The following is a 15,752-nucleotide window of genomic DNA, read 5'->3' as shown; positions in this document are numbered from 1 at the left end:
TGGGCAGGTGCTGGCCTTCCTGGGTCAGTCCTGACACTGTTTGCTGATTCCCGATCACACACGTCACATAGGATCACACTCGTGTGCTGTGGCTTCTCACTGCCCCCCCTGAAGTTTCAATGTATTTTGTAAAGGCTCATTTTGCTGGATTAAACACTGTATGAAATCACATCTGCTGTTTGGAAAACTGAGTCCTTTCTCGCTTGTCATTCAAAATATTTGCTGCGATTTACAGTGCTTGTGATCATAAGACCATCGTGTTTATATGATGGGATTGAGGAAAAGGAAGCAAGAGAAACAGACCTCAGCCGAGAACGAGTCTCCAGTGATATGTGGAAAGATCTCCACAAGGTGGAGGCTACTGGCTGCTGTCGGCTAACTGCCCTTCACAGAACAATCCCACACCCAACACCCCTTCCCAACCCCCAAAACACCCGTCTGTCGAAGCCTCACAGGGCAGCAGATGGTGCTGTGCTAGGGAGTTGTGAGACTGGCTTCCTGTTTGAGAATCAGAGTTGTTGATGTAGTGTCCAGTTTGGGTCGTGCTGAGTACTGTAATAGTTTGCAGACTCTACTCAGCCTGAAGACAAAGAAAAGATCGAGCAGCAAGAAGCAACAGCAGCTATGGGACGTGCAGAAAGAATCCTCAGTTTTTAGATTCAACCATCCACAATGAACAAGCAAAAAGGTAAAAACTCACGTCTCTGCTGCTGTCTCGTTCTTTTGACTGGCGCAGAATGTTTAAATTTAATTCAGCTAAAGGCAAACGTTATCAAAACTCTTTTTTTAAAAAAACATTGACTAAACGTCTAGGCTACAGACTGTCTTTGCAACATTCACTCCTAACAACCTACAGCAAATCAACACTGTTTTAGAAGTGTAGAAAAATATACAATACTTGGACACTCTAAATGCTATGGGAATAATATCCTGAGGCTAACAGGGGAATGCTTTGTTAAGAATGTCATTCTCAGGCCAGTTCACAGGAAAAATATTAGTTTCAGTGAAAAGAAAACTTCGAAGGTAATGCGTGTCTATAGTGTAATGTGTTGAGGGTGTTCAGTATGTTTGTAATGTAAGGTGTTAAGGGTGTCTAGTGTGTTGTCGTATAATGTGTTACAGGGTGTTTTTTGGATCTATAGTGTACTGGGTTAAAAGTGCACAAAAAATAGAAGCAGGAATAGGCCATCCGACCCATTGAACCTGCTCTGCCATTCAATAATATGATCTTCTACCTCAACTCCACTTTCCTTGATTCCAAAAACCTATCGACTTCTGCCTTGAATATATACGATGACTGGGCATCCACAGCTCTCTGGGGTACAGAATTCAAAAGATTCACAAATTTGAGCGATGAAATTTCAGCTCACCTCAGTCCAAAAAAGCTGACCCTTTATCCTGAGACTGTGATCCCCAGTTCTAGACTCTCCAGCTAGAGGACACAGCCTCTCAACTTCTAGCCTGTCAAGCCATCTAAGAATTTTATACTTCTCAATGAGATCACCTCTCATTCTCCTTAACATAGGTGAATATAGGCCCATGCTACTCATTTTCTCCTCTTAGGACAGCCCTCAATTTCATGAATCTTCAATGCACCCTCCACAAGGCAAGGATATCCTTCCTTGGGCAAAGAGACCAAAAACTGTACACATTACTCCAGGTGCGGTCTCACCAAAACCCTATACAATTACAGCATGATTTTCTTACTCTTATATCCCAAACTCCTTGCAATAATGACTAGCACACCATTTGCCTTCCTAACTGCTTGTTGTACCTGCATGTTGACTTTCTGTGGATTCATGTACAAGAACACCCAAACCCCTCAGACATGGTGGGCCAAGTAGCCTCTTTCTGTGCTGTAAACATTCTATGAGGCCACGTTTGCTAGTCTCTCACTTTTAAAAAAATATTCTACCTTTCTTCCTACCAAAGTGAATAATTTCACATTTCCTCACAACATATTGTACCTGCCATCTTTTTCACTCATCTAACCTGCTGATATCCCTTTGCAGTGTCCTCACAGCTTTCCTCCTCACCTAACTTTGTATTGTCAGCAAACTTGGTACTTGGCCCCCTCATCTAAGTAATTGATCTAGATTGTAAATAGTTGAGATCCCAAGATTGATCCTTGTGGTACCTCAGTAGTTACAGCCTGCCCTCTCAAAAATAATCCATTTATTTTTACTCTTTGCTTCCTTTCCTTTAACCAATTCTCAAACTCTGTTCATATTTTACTCCCAATCCCATGAGCGCTGACCTTTTGTAACAACGTATGGCACCTTATTGAATGTCTCCTGAAAATCCAAATATACTACATCCACCAGTTCCTCTTTAACCACCCTCAAAATTACATTCTCAAAAAACATGAGATATGTCAAACACGATTTTCCTTTCATAAAACTCTGCCCAATTATATGATGATTTTCTAAGTACCCTGATACTCTTATATTCTATTTTCTCACTTTTAATCAAATTCTTGGTCACCCCTTTTGAATCTCTGATTTTTGAAATGCTCCCAATCCTCAAGATCAGTACCCTTTTTGTAAACATTATCAGCCTCTTCGTTTAGTCCAATACTACCCCTACATACTCTAGTTAGCCATAGTTGGATCACATTTCCCATGGAGTTTTTAATCAAGGGAATTTGTGGAGAATTTTAAATTACTTCCTTAAATGTTCACTGTTGCTCATCTACAGTCATATATTTTAATCTAATTTCCCAATCTACCTTAGCCAAATGGCCCCTCATATCCATGGAAACTTTGTTTCAGACTTAAACACATCACTAAACTGAATATAAAATTCTATCATATTATGATCATTCTTCCCCAGAGGATCTTTTACCATAAGATTACAAATTAACCCCATGTCATTAGAGTATTAGAGCTAAAATAACTTGTTCCCTAGTTGGTCCCTTGAAATATGGTTCACGCAAACTGTCTCAAAAGCATTCTGTGAACGCACCTCCAAACTGCTTTCCCCAATTTGGTTTTCTCAGTATATATGAAGATTAATCTTCCCACAAAATTATTGTATTATCCTTGTAACAAGCTCCTCTTATTCATTGATATGATGTAAGATGATTAGTGAGTTTGCAGTTTGTGTGTGGGAAGGTCTGGGTGATACTGGGTGGGGAGCAATGCTCCTTTGGGCTTGGTGGTCGGACTTGTTTGAACCATGGTTTGCTCACTCCAAGCTCTCTCTTTCAACCACACTCTGTCAGGTGGGAGCATTGGTTTGCAATCAGACTGTGACTTCTCTTCCATTTGTGCTAACAAATGTTGGTGCTTCCTCGTCTGATAAATGGAGCTTACCCCATCAACAGGAGCACACTGATTGACTTGCACTTCCTCCAGTGCAGTATGAGGTTGGCTGGTGAGGGGTTGACATTGGTAAGAAGAATGAGGAAAGATAATGTAAAATAAAGAATGCAATTCTAAAGGAGGTGTCGGAGCAATGGGACCAGGGGATGCTTGTGCACAGATTATTCTAGGTGGTGGGGCAGGTTGATAACATGGTCAAAAAGGCATCCAGGATCCTGGGGCTTTATAAATTGAGGCATAAAGTGCAAAAATAAGGAAGTTATGGTGAACCGTTATAAACACTGGTTCAGCCTCAATGAAGTATTGTGTTCAATTCTGGGCACCACACTTTAGGGAGGATATGAAGGCATTAGAGAGGGTGCAGAAAATATTTATGAGAATGATTCCAGGGATGAGAAACTTCAGTTACGTGAATAGATTGGAGAAGTTGGAGAAGAGAAGGTTGAGAGGAGATTTGATAGAGGTGATCAAAATCATGAGGTCTGGAAAGAGCAAATAGGGAGGAACTGTGCCCGTTGGCAGAAGGGTCGAGAACTAGAGATTTAAAGTAATTGGCAAAACATCCAAAGTCAACATGAGGAAAACCATTTCACACAGCAGGTGGTTAGGATCTGGAATGTACTGCCTGAGAGTGGGGAGGAGGCAGATTCAATCTTGGCTTTCAAAAGGGAATTGGATCATTATCGGAAGAGAAAAAAATCCAGCGCCACGGGGAGATGGTGGGGGAATGGGACTAATTGAATAGCTCTTACAGAGAGCCAGCACAGACATGACAGGCTGAATGATCTGCTTTTGTGCTGTAATCATTCTAGAATTCTATGATTTGTTCTGATGAGGTCTCACCAAACCTGTGGTCTCTGCTGGTAGGAGTCAGGAATCTCTGCACTCTAGGACTGATAGGTTGTCTTTCTACTGATTAATGGCCCTCATTTCCTTAGAGTTCAAGTGGATGTTTCACAGTCTGACCTCTCTACTCAAGCAGTGTACTGCCCAGAGAAATGGGGAGCGACAGACAGAGGCTTGGGGCTGGGGCTCGTGCCATAAGGGGAAGGTTAACAAACACTGGAACGAGATTCACTAACATGATTTCCTGTTTTGCTGTCCTGTTGGAACAGAATATATGTCACTTCTGTTGCATGAACAATTATTGAATGCAGAGACGGTCAACAAGTAAAGCATCAAAGGCTGTGTGAGATAAGAAGCACAAAATGTCCAGGGTGACGTTAACAACATTAGTTCCTGTGGATGTTCTAAGCACAAATGTTGTCTCCAAGTGCCCTTGGGATCTCCAGAATGAGTCAGGAGTCTTCCAGACATTATACAAAAGTGAAGAGTTCATGTCCCAAGCTTGGAAGAGTTCAGTATTTGGTTGTGATGGATGAGGAATGAATGTTTGGTACTGAGAATCTGAAATAAAGACAGGAAGTGCTGGAAATATTCAGCAGGACCTGCAGCATCTGTGGAGGGAGAAAGGGAGTCAGTGCTTTAGGGTGATGACCTTGTATCAGAACTGGAAAAAAGTTAGTGATGTAGCAGGTTTTAAGCAAGCAGAGAGGCAGGGAAAGTGGGGAGGACAGGAAAGAACAAAAGGGAAGGTCTGTGACAGGATTGGAGACAGGAGGGATGAATACATTTTCCATCTTGCTCTCACACTGACATCTCTATCCTCGGCCTGCTGCAGTGTTCCAATGAAGCTCAAAGTAAGCTTGAGGAACAGCAGCTCACCTTTCGATGAGGCACATTGCAGCTTTCCAGACTCAATATTGAGTTCAATGATTTCAGAGTAATCTCTGGCCCTATTTTGTTGCCTTTTCTTTGCATGTTTCAGTCTTACCCTCGTTTTTCTCGTTTTTGCTCTTGGATGGCAGCTGGTCATCATTCTGCCATTTACACCTGCTCCAGGCACATGTTGTGTTTCTTCATTTCTTTTCTTTCCCATTAACACTTCCATCAGCCCTCCATTGCACTTGCTCAAAACCTATTACACCCCCAACTATTCACGGTTCAGATGAAAGGTCATTGACCTGAAAGGTTAACTCAGCTTATCTCTCCATAGATGCTGCCGGACCTGCTGAGTATTTCCAGCATTTTCTGTCTTTATGTTAGAGATTAACACAGGTTCAGATCTAACTGGCTTTCAGGTTTGGGTTGAGTTTCTGCATTGCCTTGCCCACTTCAACCCATCACTTCAAGAGAGTGGGGAAAATGGGAATAATCAGCTCAACTCATTGCTAGTTAATGAGCCTACCCAAAACCTGGCTGGCAGCCATGGTGTGAGTAACATAGCCTCACTCAGGATCAAAGCAGCATGTTGGCATTAAGCTTCAGTTGGGAGGCTAAGGTAGCAGAACAAGGAGGAGATAGGAAAAATTGAAGAGAGGCAAAAGGAGGGTCTGCAATAAATCATCTGTCTCTCTGATGCCCCACCCCCCAACACACCGCCCAGTTGAGTGTCACATCTGAAGAGATCTTAATCTAGGAATGTACATCATAATTGTGCAGCAGCAATCGGAAATGTTCTCCACTCTCCCATTCCCCCGAGAACAGCTGAGTGTTGTTTGTTGATGGGGTAGGCAGGGCAATCTGATCTGATTGCAATCTCTGGAATGGTGAGCTGGAAACTGAGAATAATGTATTCCTTTTAACACTGCGATGACCCAGAACAATTCACTTGATTTTTTTTTAAGTCCTTCCACCCCTCTTCTCTTGAAAAGTAGTGGCCCCATTATAGGTACTGACTGCTAGCAGGGAGGTGAGCCTGGACATCGAGAGGCTACCCCACCGCCCCCCCCCAGAGCTATGGATGACCCGGTGAAGCAGCCATTAGGAGTAAGGAGTGAGGCCTGTACTCCTTAGGTACGACTGGCTCTCTGATTTCTCACAACAATTGGATAATATGATGGTTCATGAGGTCAGAACCTATACCACACATTACAACATAGCAACAGACAGTGTATTCCCCTGCAATAGTAAAGGCCACACATTCTAAATGTTGTTAAGTAACCACGGGATGAGGGCAATCAGTGTTGAATTGCTCTTCAGCCAGCCGATCTGATTCCAGGAGAAATGGCCTTTTGAGCTGATTGGTCAGGTCAGTTTGAGGTTACAGGTACTTGTGAGTCTGTAAAATGTCATTGTTTCCTTTTCCTTTTAGTGAACGAGGGGACAGAAATTTGCATGTGTTGCCTGTAACATGAGGGAGCTGGTCGTGGCTTTCGCATTATTCAGTTTCTCTCTAATGTTCAAATGCCGGTGTGAAGTTTCTCCTACACCATTGCCTCAGGTTGAGCTGTGCAAATCAGAATTTGCTTAGAGTTCACGATGCCAGTTTATGGTTTAGGTGGTAAACTGGGGCTTGTCTCAGTGCTGTATCAAACCAGAGGCTACTGTGTGATTGGACCATGTAGACAGTCTTACGTTTCAAAGTCATTTGATGTACTGAAGATTAATCCTAACAAAGATGGTTTTTATGGCAAACTTCTTTGAATAGCCCACTTAAAGGTACATTTTAACTTTTCTTCCAAACTATCAGCTGAATGGCACATCTTGAGAATATCGCATGAAACTATTGACCCTGCCGACATTACCACCTGTACCTTCTGGCCCCATCTCCCCGCTGACATTACCTGCTTACATTCGCAGCTACTGGCCAGGTCTCCCTTTATCTACATCACCTGCCTGCTTACAACACCCACCTCTACCCAAATCATAGCGCGGCCTCTTTCTGTGCCGCAAGCATTCAGGCCTGTTGAGTCCCATGCCTGCTCTCTGCAAGTGCAATTTAGCGAGCCCCACTCCCCCAGCCTTTCCCCGTAGCACTGCAGTGTTTCTCCTTCCATACACTAATCCAATTCCATCTGAGAGCCATGATTAAATCTGCCCCCACCCCCTTCCAAACATTGGAAGACCATTTCAATTAAAAAGACCAAACACATTGAGATCATAATCAGCTGCTGCATAAAAAAATGTTCTTCCGCAGGTCACCTTAGGTTCTTTTGCCAATCTTCTTAAATCAGTGTGCTCTGGTTCTTGACCTTTCCACCAATGGGAACAGTTTCTCTCTAACAACTCTGCCCAGGGCCCTCATTATTTTGAACACCGCTGTCAAATCTCATCTAAGTCTTCTCTTCTCTAAGGAGATTCTCTTAGAACAACCCCAGCTTCTCCAATCTATCCACCTAACCTTAGTCCTTCATCCCTGGAACAATTCTCATCATTTTTTCTGCACCCTCTCTAAAGCCTTCACATCCTTCCTAAAGTGCAGTGCCCAGAATTACACAATACTCCAGTTATGGCCAAGCCAGTGTTTTATAAAGGTTCATCATGACCTTCTTGGTTTTGAAGTCTTTGCCTCTCTTTATAAAGTCCAGGGCTTTGTCTGATTAAAAAAAAATTGCTGTGTTTGAGTCTGTACCCCAGTAAGAGTCAGTGCTTGTGTATTCCATTCCTCAGCGAGAGTCAGTGTGTATAGAACCTGTACCCCATTCAGTCAGTATCTGTGGACCCGTATCCCAATAAGACTCAGTGCCTGTGGGACCGTACCCTAGTGAGGGGACCTGTACCCTAGTGAGGGTCACTGTGTGTGGGAACCATACCCTGTGATGGATAGTGTCTGTGGGACCCATACCTCAATGAAAGTCAGTGCCTGTGGAACTTGTCGCACATTGAATCAGTATCTGTGGACCCATACCCCAGTGAGACTCAGTGCCTGTGGGAACTGTACCCGAGTGAATCAGTACCTGTGGGACCTGTACCCTAGTGAGAATCAGTGCCTGTGGGACCTGTACCCTAGTGAGAATCAGTGCCTGTGGGACCTGTACCCTAGTGAGACTCAGTACCTGTGGGACCTGTACCCTAGTGAGAATCAGTGCCTGTGGGACCTATACCCCAGTGAGCTCAGTGCCTGTGGGACCTGTACCCTAGTGAGAATCAGTGCCAGTGGGACCTGTACCCTAGTGAGACTCAGTGCCTGTGGGACCTGTACCCTAGTGAGAATCAGTGCCTGTGGGACCTGTACCCTAGTGAGCCTCAGTGCCTATGGGACCTGTACCCTAGTAAAAATCAGTGCCTGTGGGACCTGTACCCTAGTGAGCCTCAATGCCTATGGGACCTATACCTTAGTGAGACTCAGTGCCTGTGGGACCTGTACCCTAGTGAGACTCAGTGCCTGTGGGACCTATACCTTGGTGAGACTCAGTGCCTGTGGGACCTGTACCCTAGTGAGAATCAGTGCCTGTGGACCTGTACCCTAGTGAGCCTCAGTGCCTGTGGGACCTGTACCATAGTGTGAATCAGTGCCTGTGGGATCTGTACCCTAGTGAGACTCAGTGCCTGTGGGACCTGTACCCTAGTGTGAATCAGTGCCTGTGGGAGCTGTAGCCTAGTGAGCCTCAGTGCCTGTGGGACCTATACCCTAGTGAGAATCAGTGCCTGTGGGACCTGTACCCTAGTGAGAATCAGTGCCTGGGGGACCTATACCCTAGTGAGAATCAGTGCCTGTGGACCTGTACCCTAGTGAGCGTCAGTGCCTGTGGGACCTGTACCCTAATGTGAATCAGTGCCTGTGGGACCTGTACCCTAGTGAGACTCAGTGCCTGTGGGACCTGTACCCTAGTGAGAATCAGTGCGTGTGGGACCTGTACCCTAGTGAGAATCAGTGCCTGTGGGACCTGTACCCTAGTGAGAATCAGTACCTGTGGGACCTATACCCTAGTGTGAATCAGTGCCTGTGGGACCTGTACCCTAGTGAGAATCAGTGCCTGTGCGACCTGTACCCTAGTGAGAATCAGTGCCTGTGGGACCTGTACCCTAGTGAGCCTCAATGCCTGTGGGATCTGTACCATAGTGAGCCTCAATGCCTGTGGAACCTCTACAGTAGTGAGAATCAGTGCCTGTGGGACCTGTACCCTAGTGAGAATCAGTGCCCTTGGGACCTGTACCCTAGTGAGAATCAGTGCCTATGGGACCTGTACCCTAGTGAGAATCAGTGCGTGTGGGACCTGTACCCTAGTGAGAATCAGTGCCTGTGGGACCTGTACCCTAGTGAGAATCAGTACCTGTGGGACCTATACCCTAGTGTGAATCAGTGCCTGTGGGACCTGTACCCTAGTGAGAATCAGTGCCTGTGCGACCTGTACCCTAGTGAGAATCAGTGCCTGTGGGACCTGTACCCTAGTGAGCCTCAATGCCTGTGGGATCTGTACCATAGTGAGCCTCAATGCCTGTGGAACCTCTACAGTAGTGAGAATCAGTGCCTGTGGGACCTGTACCCTAGTGAGAATCAGTGCCCTTGGGATCTGTACCCTAGTGAGAATCAGTGCCTATGGGACCTGTACCCTACTGAGAATCAGTGCCTGTGGGACCTGTACCCTACTGAGAATCAGTGCCTGTAGGTCCTGTACCCTAGTGAGAATCAGTGCCTGTGGGACCTGTATCCTAGTGAGAATGAGTGCCTGTGGGACCTGTACCCTAGTGAGAATCAGTACCTGTGGGACCTGTACCCTAGTGAGAATCAGTGCCTGTGGGACCTGTACCCTAGTGAGCCTCAATGCCTGTGGGACCTGTACCGTAGTGAGCCTCAATGCCTGTGGGACCTGTACAGTAGTGAGAATCAGTGCCTGTGGGACCTGTACCTTAGTGAGAATCAGTGCCTGTGGGACCTATACCCTAGTGAGAATCAGTGCCTATGGGACCTGTACCCTAGTGAGAATCAGTGCCTGTAGGACCTGTACCCTAGTGAGAATCAGTACCTGTGGGACCTGTACCCTAGTGAGAATCAGTGCCTGTGGGACCTGTACCCTAGTGAGCCTCAGTGCCTGTGGGACCTGTACCCTAGTGAGAATCAGTACCTGTGGGACCTGTACCCTAGTGAGCCTCAGTGTCTGTAGAACCTGTACCTCAGTGAAAGTCAGTGCGTTTGGAACTTGTACCCCCAGTCAGAGCCCGTGGCTTAACAAGAAATGGGGGCAGGTGTTGGTTGGTGAGGGGCAGTATACAGTGAAGTAGGTGTAGGACTGGAAAATGTTGAAGATTGTTCTTTTCGAGCTGAATTTCTATCCCTGGTTGTCCTACAAACAAAAGAGAGGAATTATTTCCAAATCCAACAACACAGCCTCTTCAATCTGACAAACGCAGATTGCAAATGGTTCTGTCACTCTCCATTTAAGGCCAAGACTGACTGGGACTCTTTGGAAGTTTGTTTATGCGACTCTTAATTCCTCAACTGTGCTGTCATTATCGACTCCCAGAGCCAAGAAGACTTTCAAAAAAAGTAAATGGTTTGAATGCCAAGTCAAGGATCCGCAGAGAGAGAGAAACAAAACCAAATGTGTTTTCCAAATGTATATGTTGAAGAGTGAGGAAGCGGTTGAAATATAATTTCAAGCTTTTGCAGCTTCTAATCTCATTTGATCTTGCCCCATAGGACTGCGCTCTCATGAATCACAGATCCAGTTTGATAAGATTGCTGTCATTATCAGAGCTTTTGAGCAATCAAACCCTTTCCCAATTACTCAGCTTCCTGAACCGTATTTAATAATCGACAGGATACCAGGAAATACAATTTGTAAACAGTGGATCAGAAGCTGAGATCATTGAGAGGCAGCAATGGTGGGGGTTAGGGTTGGGGGTGGGGCTGGGGGTTGGGGTTGGGTGTTGGGGGTAGGGGTTGGGGATGGGGCTGGGGGCTGGGGGTGGGGGTAGGGGGTGGGGGTGGGGTTTGGGAAGAGCATCAGGTGCCAGCTATGACTCAGAAGGTAGCACTTGTGCCTCTGAATCAGGAGATCGTGGTTCAAGTGCCACACCAGAACCTCAAGTGCATATTCCAGGTTAACCCTGCAGTGTGGTATTGAGGGAGCGCTACACTCTCCGTGGTGCTGTCTTTCAGTTGAGGCATTAAACTGAAACCCCCATCTGCCCTCTTGGGTGGGTGTCAAAGATCCCACAGCGCTGTTTGAAGAGCAGGGGACTGCTATCCTGCCCAATATTTATCCCTCCACCAACAACACTTCCAAACACTGATGCCCCTCAGTTTTGTCGAGTACAAGTACATTGAAATGATGCCCAGATGTGGGCAAGAACTGTTTCTGGGTGCTGGCACCAACAGTTCATTCCCTGAGGCAAGTCCTGTGATATTGGGGTGGGATCTGATCCAGCTGCTAAATGTTTCCAGGAGCCAGTTTCTTGGTTTCCTTCTTACACTGGGCAAAGAAATTCCAGATCTTGTGATTTTAGTATTGGAAAATAACTTTCTCTACTTAAAATGAGGACCCAGTCTTGAGCAGATTGCTTTTCACCAACGTGATATCCTAGTAACAAGTGATGAATAATTATTGCCTTTCAGCAAACCCCAAAGGTCCCCCCCCATTCTATACTCTCCCTCCTTTCTTATTCCCCACTTTCTCCCCCACCCTCTCTTCCCCCTCTCCGTCCTCCCCTACACCCCCTGCCCCTTGGAGGGCAGTGGAAGCCTGCAGAGTTCAAATTCACTTTTTTAAAAACTCCATTTATATTTCCCTGGCTTTCAGGCTGTAGTCCATTGCTTGAGCAGGTTGCTGTTTTAAGATCGAAATGCTCTGGCGCCACTGGTCACTCAGGTCCAGTGTGCGCTGGCACATGGAATGTTGTTGCCAGACTGGCTGAGTCCAGGAAACCCTGGAACTTCCCTGGCCTTTGCCAACTGGGGAAGTCAAACAAATTTCATTCATGAAAACAGTTCAATAAAGGTAAAGGACTTAACTGCTGGACCTTGCAAAAGCAGGAAATTCACAATAAGGGGCTATGATTCAACAGTCAACTTATTGACTGACGTGATAACTCACCAGAGATGAAGCTGCTGATGTGATTCTTGGTTTAATTGCTTCAATAAAAGGATTTTTATGAGTTCGGGGGTAGGCTGTCACGAGAACTGTTGACTCCCTAATACGATACCAGAATCAACAGCCCCATCTGTTCCTGCTGAATACTCACATTTCATGTCAGTCTTGACACTAATGTTGGACGTGGCTGCACCAACTCGGCTGGATATACTATCCAGCAGCGCAGGTGATTCTGACTTTCGAGACTTCCAGTTCCTCTGCAAATAAAGCCCTTCACGGACAAAATAATCACTTCATTGCCCAGCGCAGTCCCACATTTTCTTGGGCAAAGGATGAAACGGGGGGGGGAGAAGAACCTAGATGTTGGCTTTAATTTTCTGGGTGAGGACAGTTGATGCTCGATAGGCAGACTGAAACAAGACTATTCACAGACTACTTCACCCAATGAACATGTCTGACGCTCTCATATGTCCCAGCTTTAGATCCCGCTCAGGTGACATGCAAATGGAAGAGACTGCAGTGTGGAGTTGCTAATAGTCCTGTTCCCTGGTTTGTCTTATGCATAATCCATTGTTACTCTCATGCTTCTTTCCAGGCAGTCCAGGAGAGGCAAATAATGTAGACAAGACAGTAGCAAATGTAGAGAATTGTAGAAGGAGGCCATTCATCCCATTGTGGCTGTACGGGCATATACTCTCATTAAAGTTAACTACTCTGATCTCTTTTCCTGTGTTTGATCTTTCTCCCCATGTTTCTCCAATACTCTCTGAGCTGTGGCCCCAGCAGCTGCCAGTTAGGTGCTCACTCACGTTTGTGCATTTCACAAGAACAGAAAATGATGTTAACTGCACAATAGACTGCTCAGTCTCTAAAGGGAAAACAGAGACATTAGGGCACAGAAGGAGGCCACTTGGACCATCAACTTCTTGCCAGCCCTCTGCACAGCATTCCAATCTGTCCCATTCGCCTGCTGTATCCCACTCCTTCCCTCAATTGCCCATCCAATTTCCTTTTGAAATCATTTATCAAGTCCGCTTCAACCACCCTGAAACATACAGCAATTAGGAAGGCAAATGTTCTGTCGTACTTTATTGCAAGGGGGTTGCAGTACAAGGCTAAAGAAATCTTGCTACAGGGTTTTGGTGAGACTGTACCTGGAATACTATGTGCAGTTTTGGTCTCTACATTTAAGAAAGGAGGTACTTGCATTGGAGGTGGTAGAGCGAAGGTTCACTAAATTGGTCCCTGGGATGAGGGGGTTGTCCTACGATGAGAGGCCTGAGTAAATTGGGTTTATATTCTCTGCAGTTTAGAAGAATGAGAGGTGGTCTCATTGAAACAGGCAAGATTCTGAAGGGGCTTGACAGGGTACACACTGACAAATTGTTTCCACTGGTCAGGGAATTGAAAACACAGGGGCTCAGTCTCAGGATTAGGGGCTGATCATTAGGGCTGAAACGAGGAAAAATTTTTTCACTCAGAGGGTTGTGAATCTTTGGAATTCTCTACCCCAGAGGGTTGTGGGTGCTCCATCGTTGAATATATTTAAGGCTGGGATAGACAGATTTTTGATCTCTCAGGGAATCAAGGGAAATGGGGAGTAGGTGGGAAAACGGAGTTGAAGCCCGAGATCAGCCACGATCGTATTGAATAGCAGAGGGGGCTCGATGGGCTGTATGGTCTACTCCTGTTCCTACTTCTTGTATTCTTGTGTCTCACCCCTCATGGTGAGACACCTCCCGGGGCCCTGCTGAACACTGCATCTGGTTACTGAGCATTGATCGACATTGGAGTGGGGGGGCATTAATAGTTTAATGTGGATTGTGAGAAAGAAGCTCTGTACAAACAGTAACCGAAGCTTTTTCTGACAGCAAAGGACCTCTTGGTTTGAATTCTATATTTAGTTCAACGTTGACAGTGCGATGATTCAGTAATTGCAACAGCTGGGCTGAGGGTTCCTTATTTATCCCCTTTGTCAGCTACAGAAAGATTTAACGTCATATTTGAAAAGATGTTAGTTTTCATTGTTTAGTCTAAAGGCCAGTCTTTGGTATTCTGTGTATTCTGTGTTTGTCTTCCCATCATCCAGTGTTATTACCAGTAAACGCTGTCCTGTGCAACACATTGATATACCAGCATTCCAAAAACTCAACTGGTCAAGACGTGAGTTAACAGAGACAAAGGGCAGCACAGTTCCAGGTTCATTCCCAGTCCCATTGTGCAGTTTGGGGTAGTGAGGGGTGTGCAGCATTTGGCCCAGCAGGCTACAGAGTTTCCCCCACTCCCAACCCCTGATCCACTGGCCCTTGGTGGCAGCCTGGGAGTGGCCACTGAGTGGAAAGCCAGCTGCGCCTCCCCCCCCCCACCCCCAGCAAATAAATCTCTTGCTAGCGTTCATTATCTGGGCTAACATGTGGGAGCTTGGGTGTCAGAGGGAATGAGCAGCACTCTATGCAAACATCTCAACAAAAACTAGCCAGAGCGAATTTTGAACTCCGAGCACATCTCGGCTGTTATTTCAAACAAAAATACCGACCAGACAGCAGGCGATTATAAATATGCAGAGTTGACCCACAATTATGGAAAGAGAATGAGAGATTTACAGACGGGTGCCCTGTGTCCTGAGATTTAAAGAAGGGAGAAAATGGCAAAAAGAAACAGGCTCAAATGAGGAATTGGTAAAACTGTACCAATGGTCAGTGGGCAAGTATTGCCTGGCCGGACTGAGGCACCGAGGTCAGAGAGGGTGCTGGGCTTGATTCCTGGCCTCTGCCCAGTTAGCTACTGCTCCAATTACACTTGAGCAGCACTGGGTCAGTCTGGGCCTAGCTGAGCATTGTCCAGTGGACTGCCATTAGAATGATCAGGGTCAGGGTCGCGCTGGCTGCAGTGTGCTCCGTGGTCGAGGTCGGCATACAGTTAGGAAGGTACCGGGGCCCGCTCACATCTGGCAAGGAAATCTTACCTCAGTGAGAGTCAGTGCCTTTGGGGAACAGAATGAGGGAATAATAAGGTTTACAGATGCTTTGTGACAGGAATCCTGAAATGTGCAAATGATTATAGATGGTCTGGTGAAGACGGTTAATGTGCTTGATTCTCTCTCAACATTTTTTTTTTGCAAGTATGGGAGTTGTGAAACGTAACACTGGCGGAGTTATGAAAACATGGGCTGAAAGGAGCGCCATAACTTAGCTGGAGCTTTATTTTGTCTGCAGGCTAGTTAAGTACGGAGGAAATCATTGAACTTGGATTTTTAAAAATATGTGGGAAATATGGACAAGGTAGGTTGGGAGGCAAGAAAACAGCGAGTGTCCTATTAGCTGAGTGGGCTCCTCAAATATTTCAAATGAAAAATGTCAAGTATTCCTTCTGCTGGTCATTAAAATGGATTAGCTGTGTTTTGAGAGAACAACATTGCACACTTTAAATTCAAGGAAGGCCCATTACAAAGCCTGGAGTAAAGTCCACTCGTCTCAGACTGATGAAAGCTTTCTGCTTAGGTATATTCTTCTTCCCTAAGCCCATTCTGCAGGCCTGAGAAGCTATGATGTTCGAAGCCTGCTGTGTAAAAGGAGAAACTTGCCTTTATATAGCTCCTTCCACAATTGCACTC

The 15,752-nt window shown here is 45.8% G+C and overlaps 1 protein-coding gene across 2 annotated transcripts in view; it reads left to right on the top strand.

Moving 5' to 3' along the window:
• The first annotated feature begins 458 nt into the window (after positions 1-458).
• LOC121290187 (actin filament-associated protein 1-like) overlaps positions 459-15,752 on the top strand; it is a 367,344-nt gene continuing 352,050 nt past the window's right edge. For both annotated transcript variants that reach the window (XM_041210445.1, XM_041210444.1), the window contains exon 1: positions 459-688. In XM_041210445.1, the coding sequence (XP_041066379.1) occupies positions 673-688 (16 nt within the window). In that variant the 5' untranslated portion in view covers positions 459-672. The remainder of the gene's footprint in view (positions 689-15,752) is intronic.

This window comes from Carcharodon carcharias, chromosome 17, assembly GCF_017639515.1.
Source record: "Carcharodon carcharias isolate sCarCar2 chromosome 17, sCarCar2.pri, whole genome shotgun sequence".
Classification (NCBI taxonomy): Eukaryota; Metazoa; Chordata; class Chondrichthyes; order Lamniformes; family Lamnidae; genus Carcharodon; species Carcharodon carcharias.
Note: the sequence above shows the minus strand (reverse complement) of the source record. Positions and strands in the feature narration are given on the sequence as shown.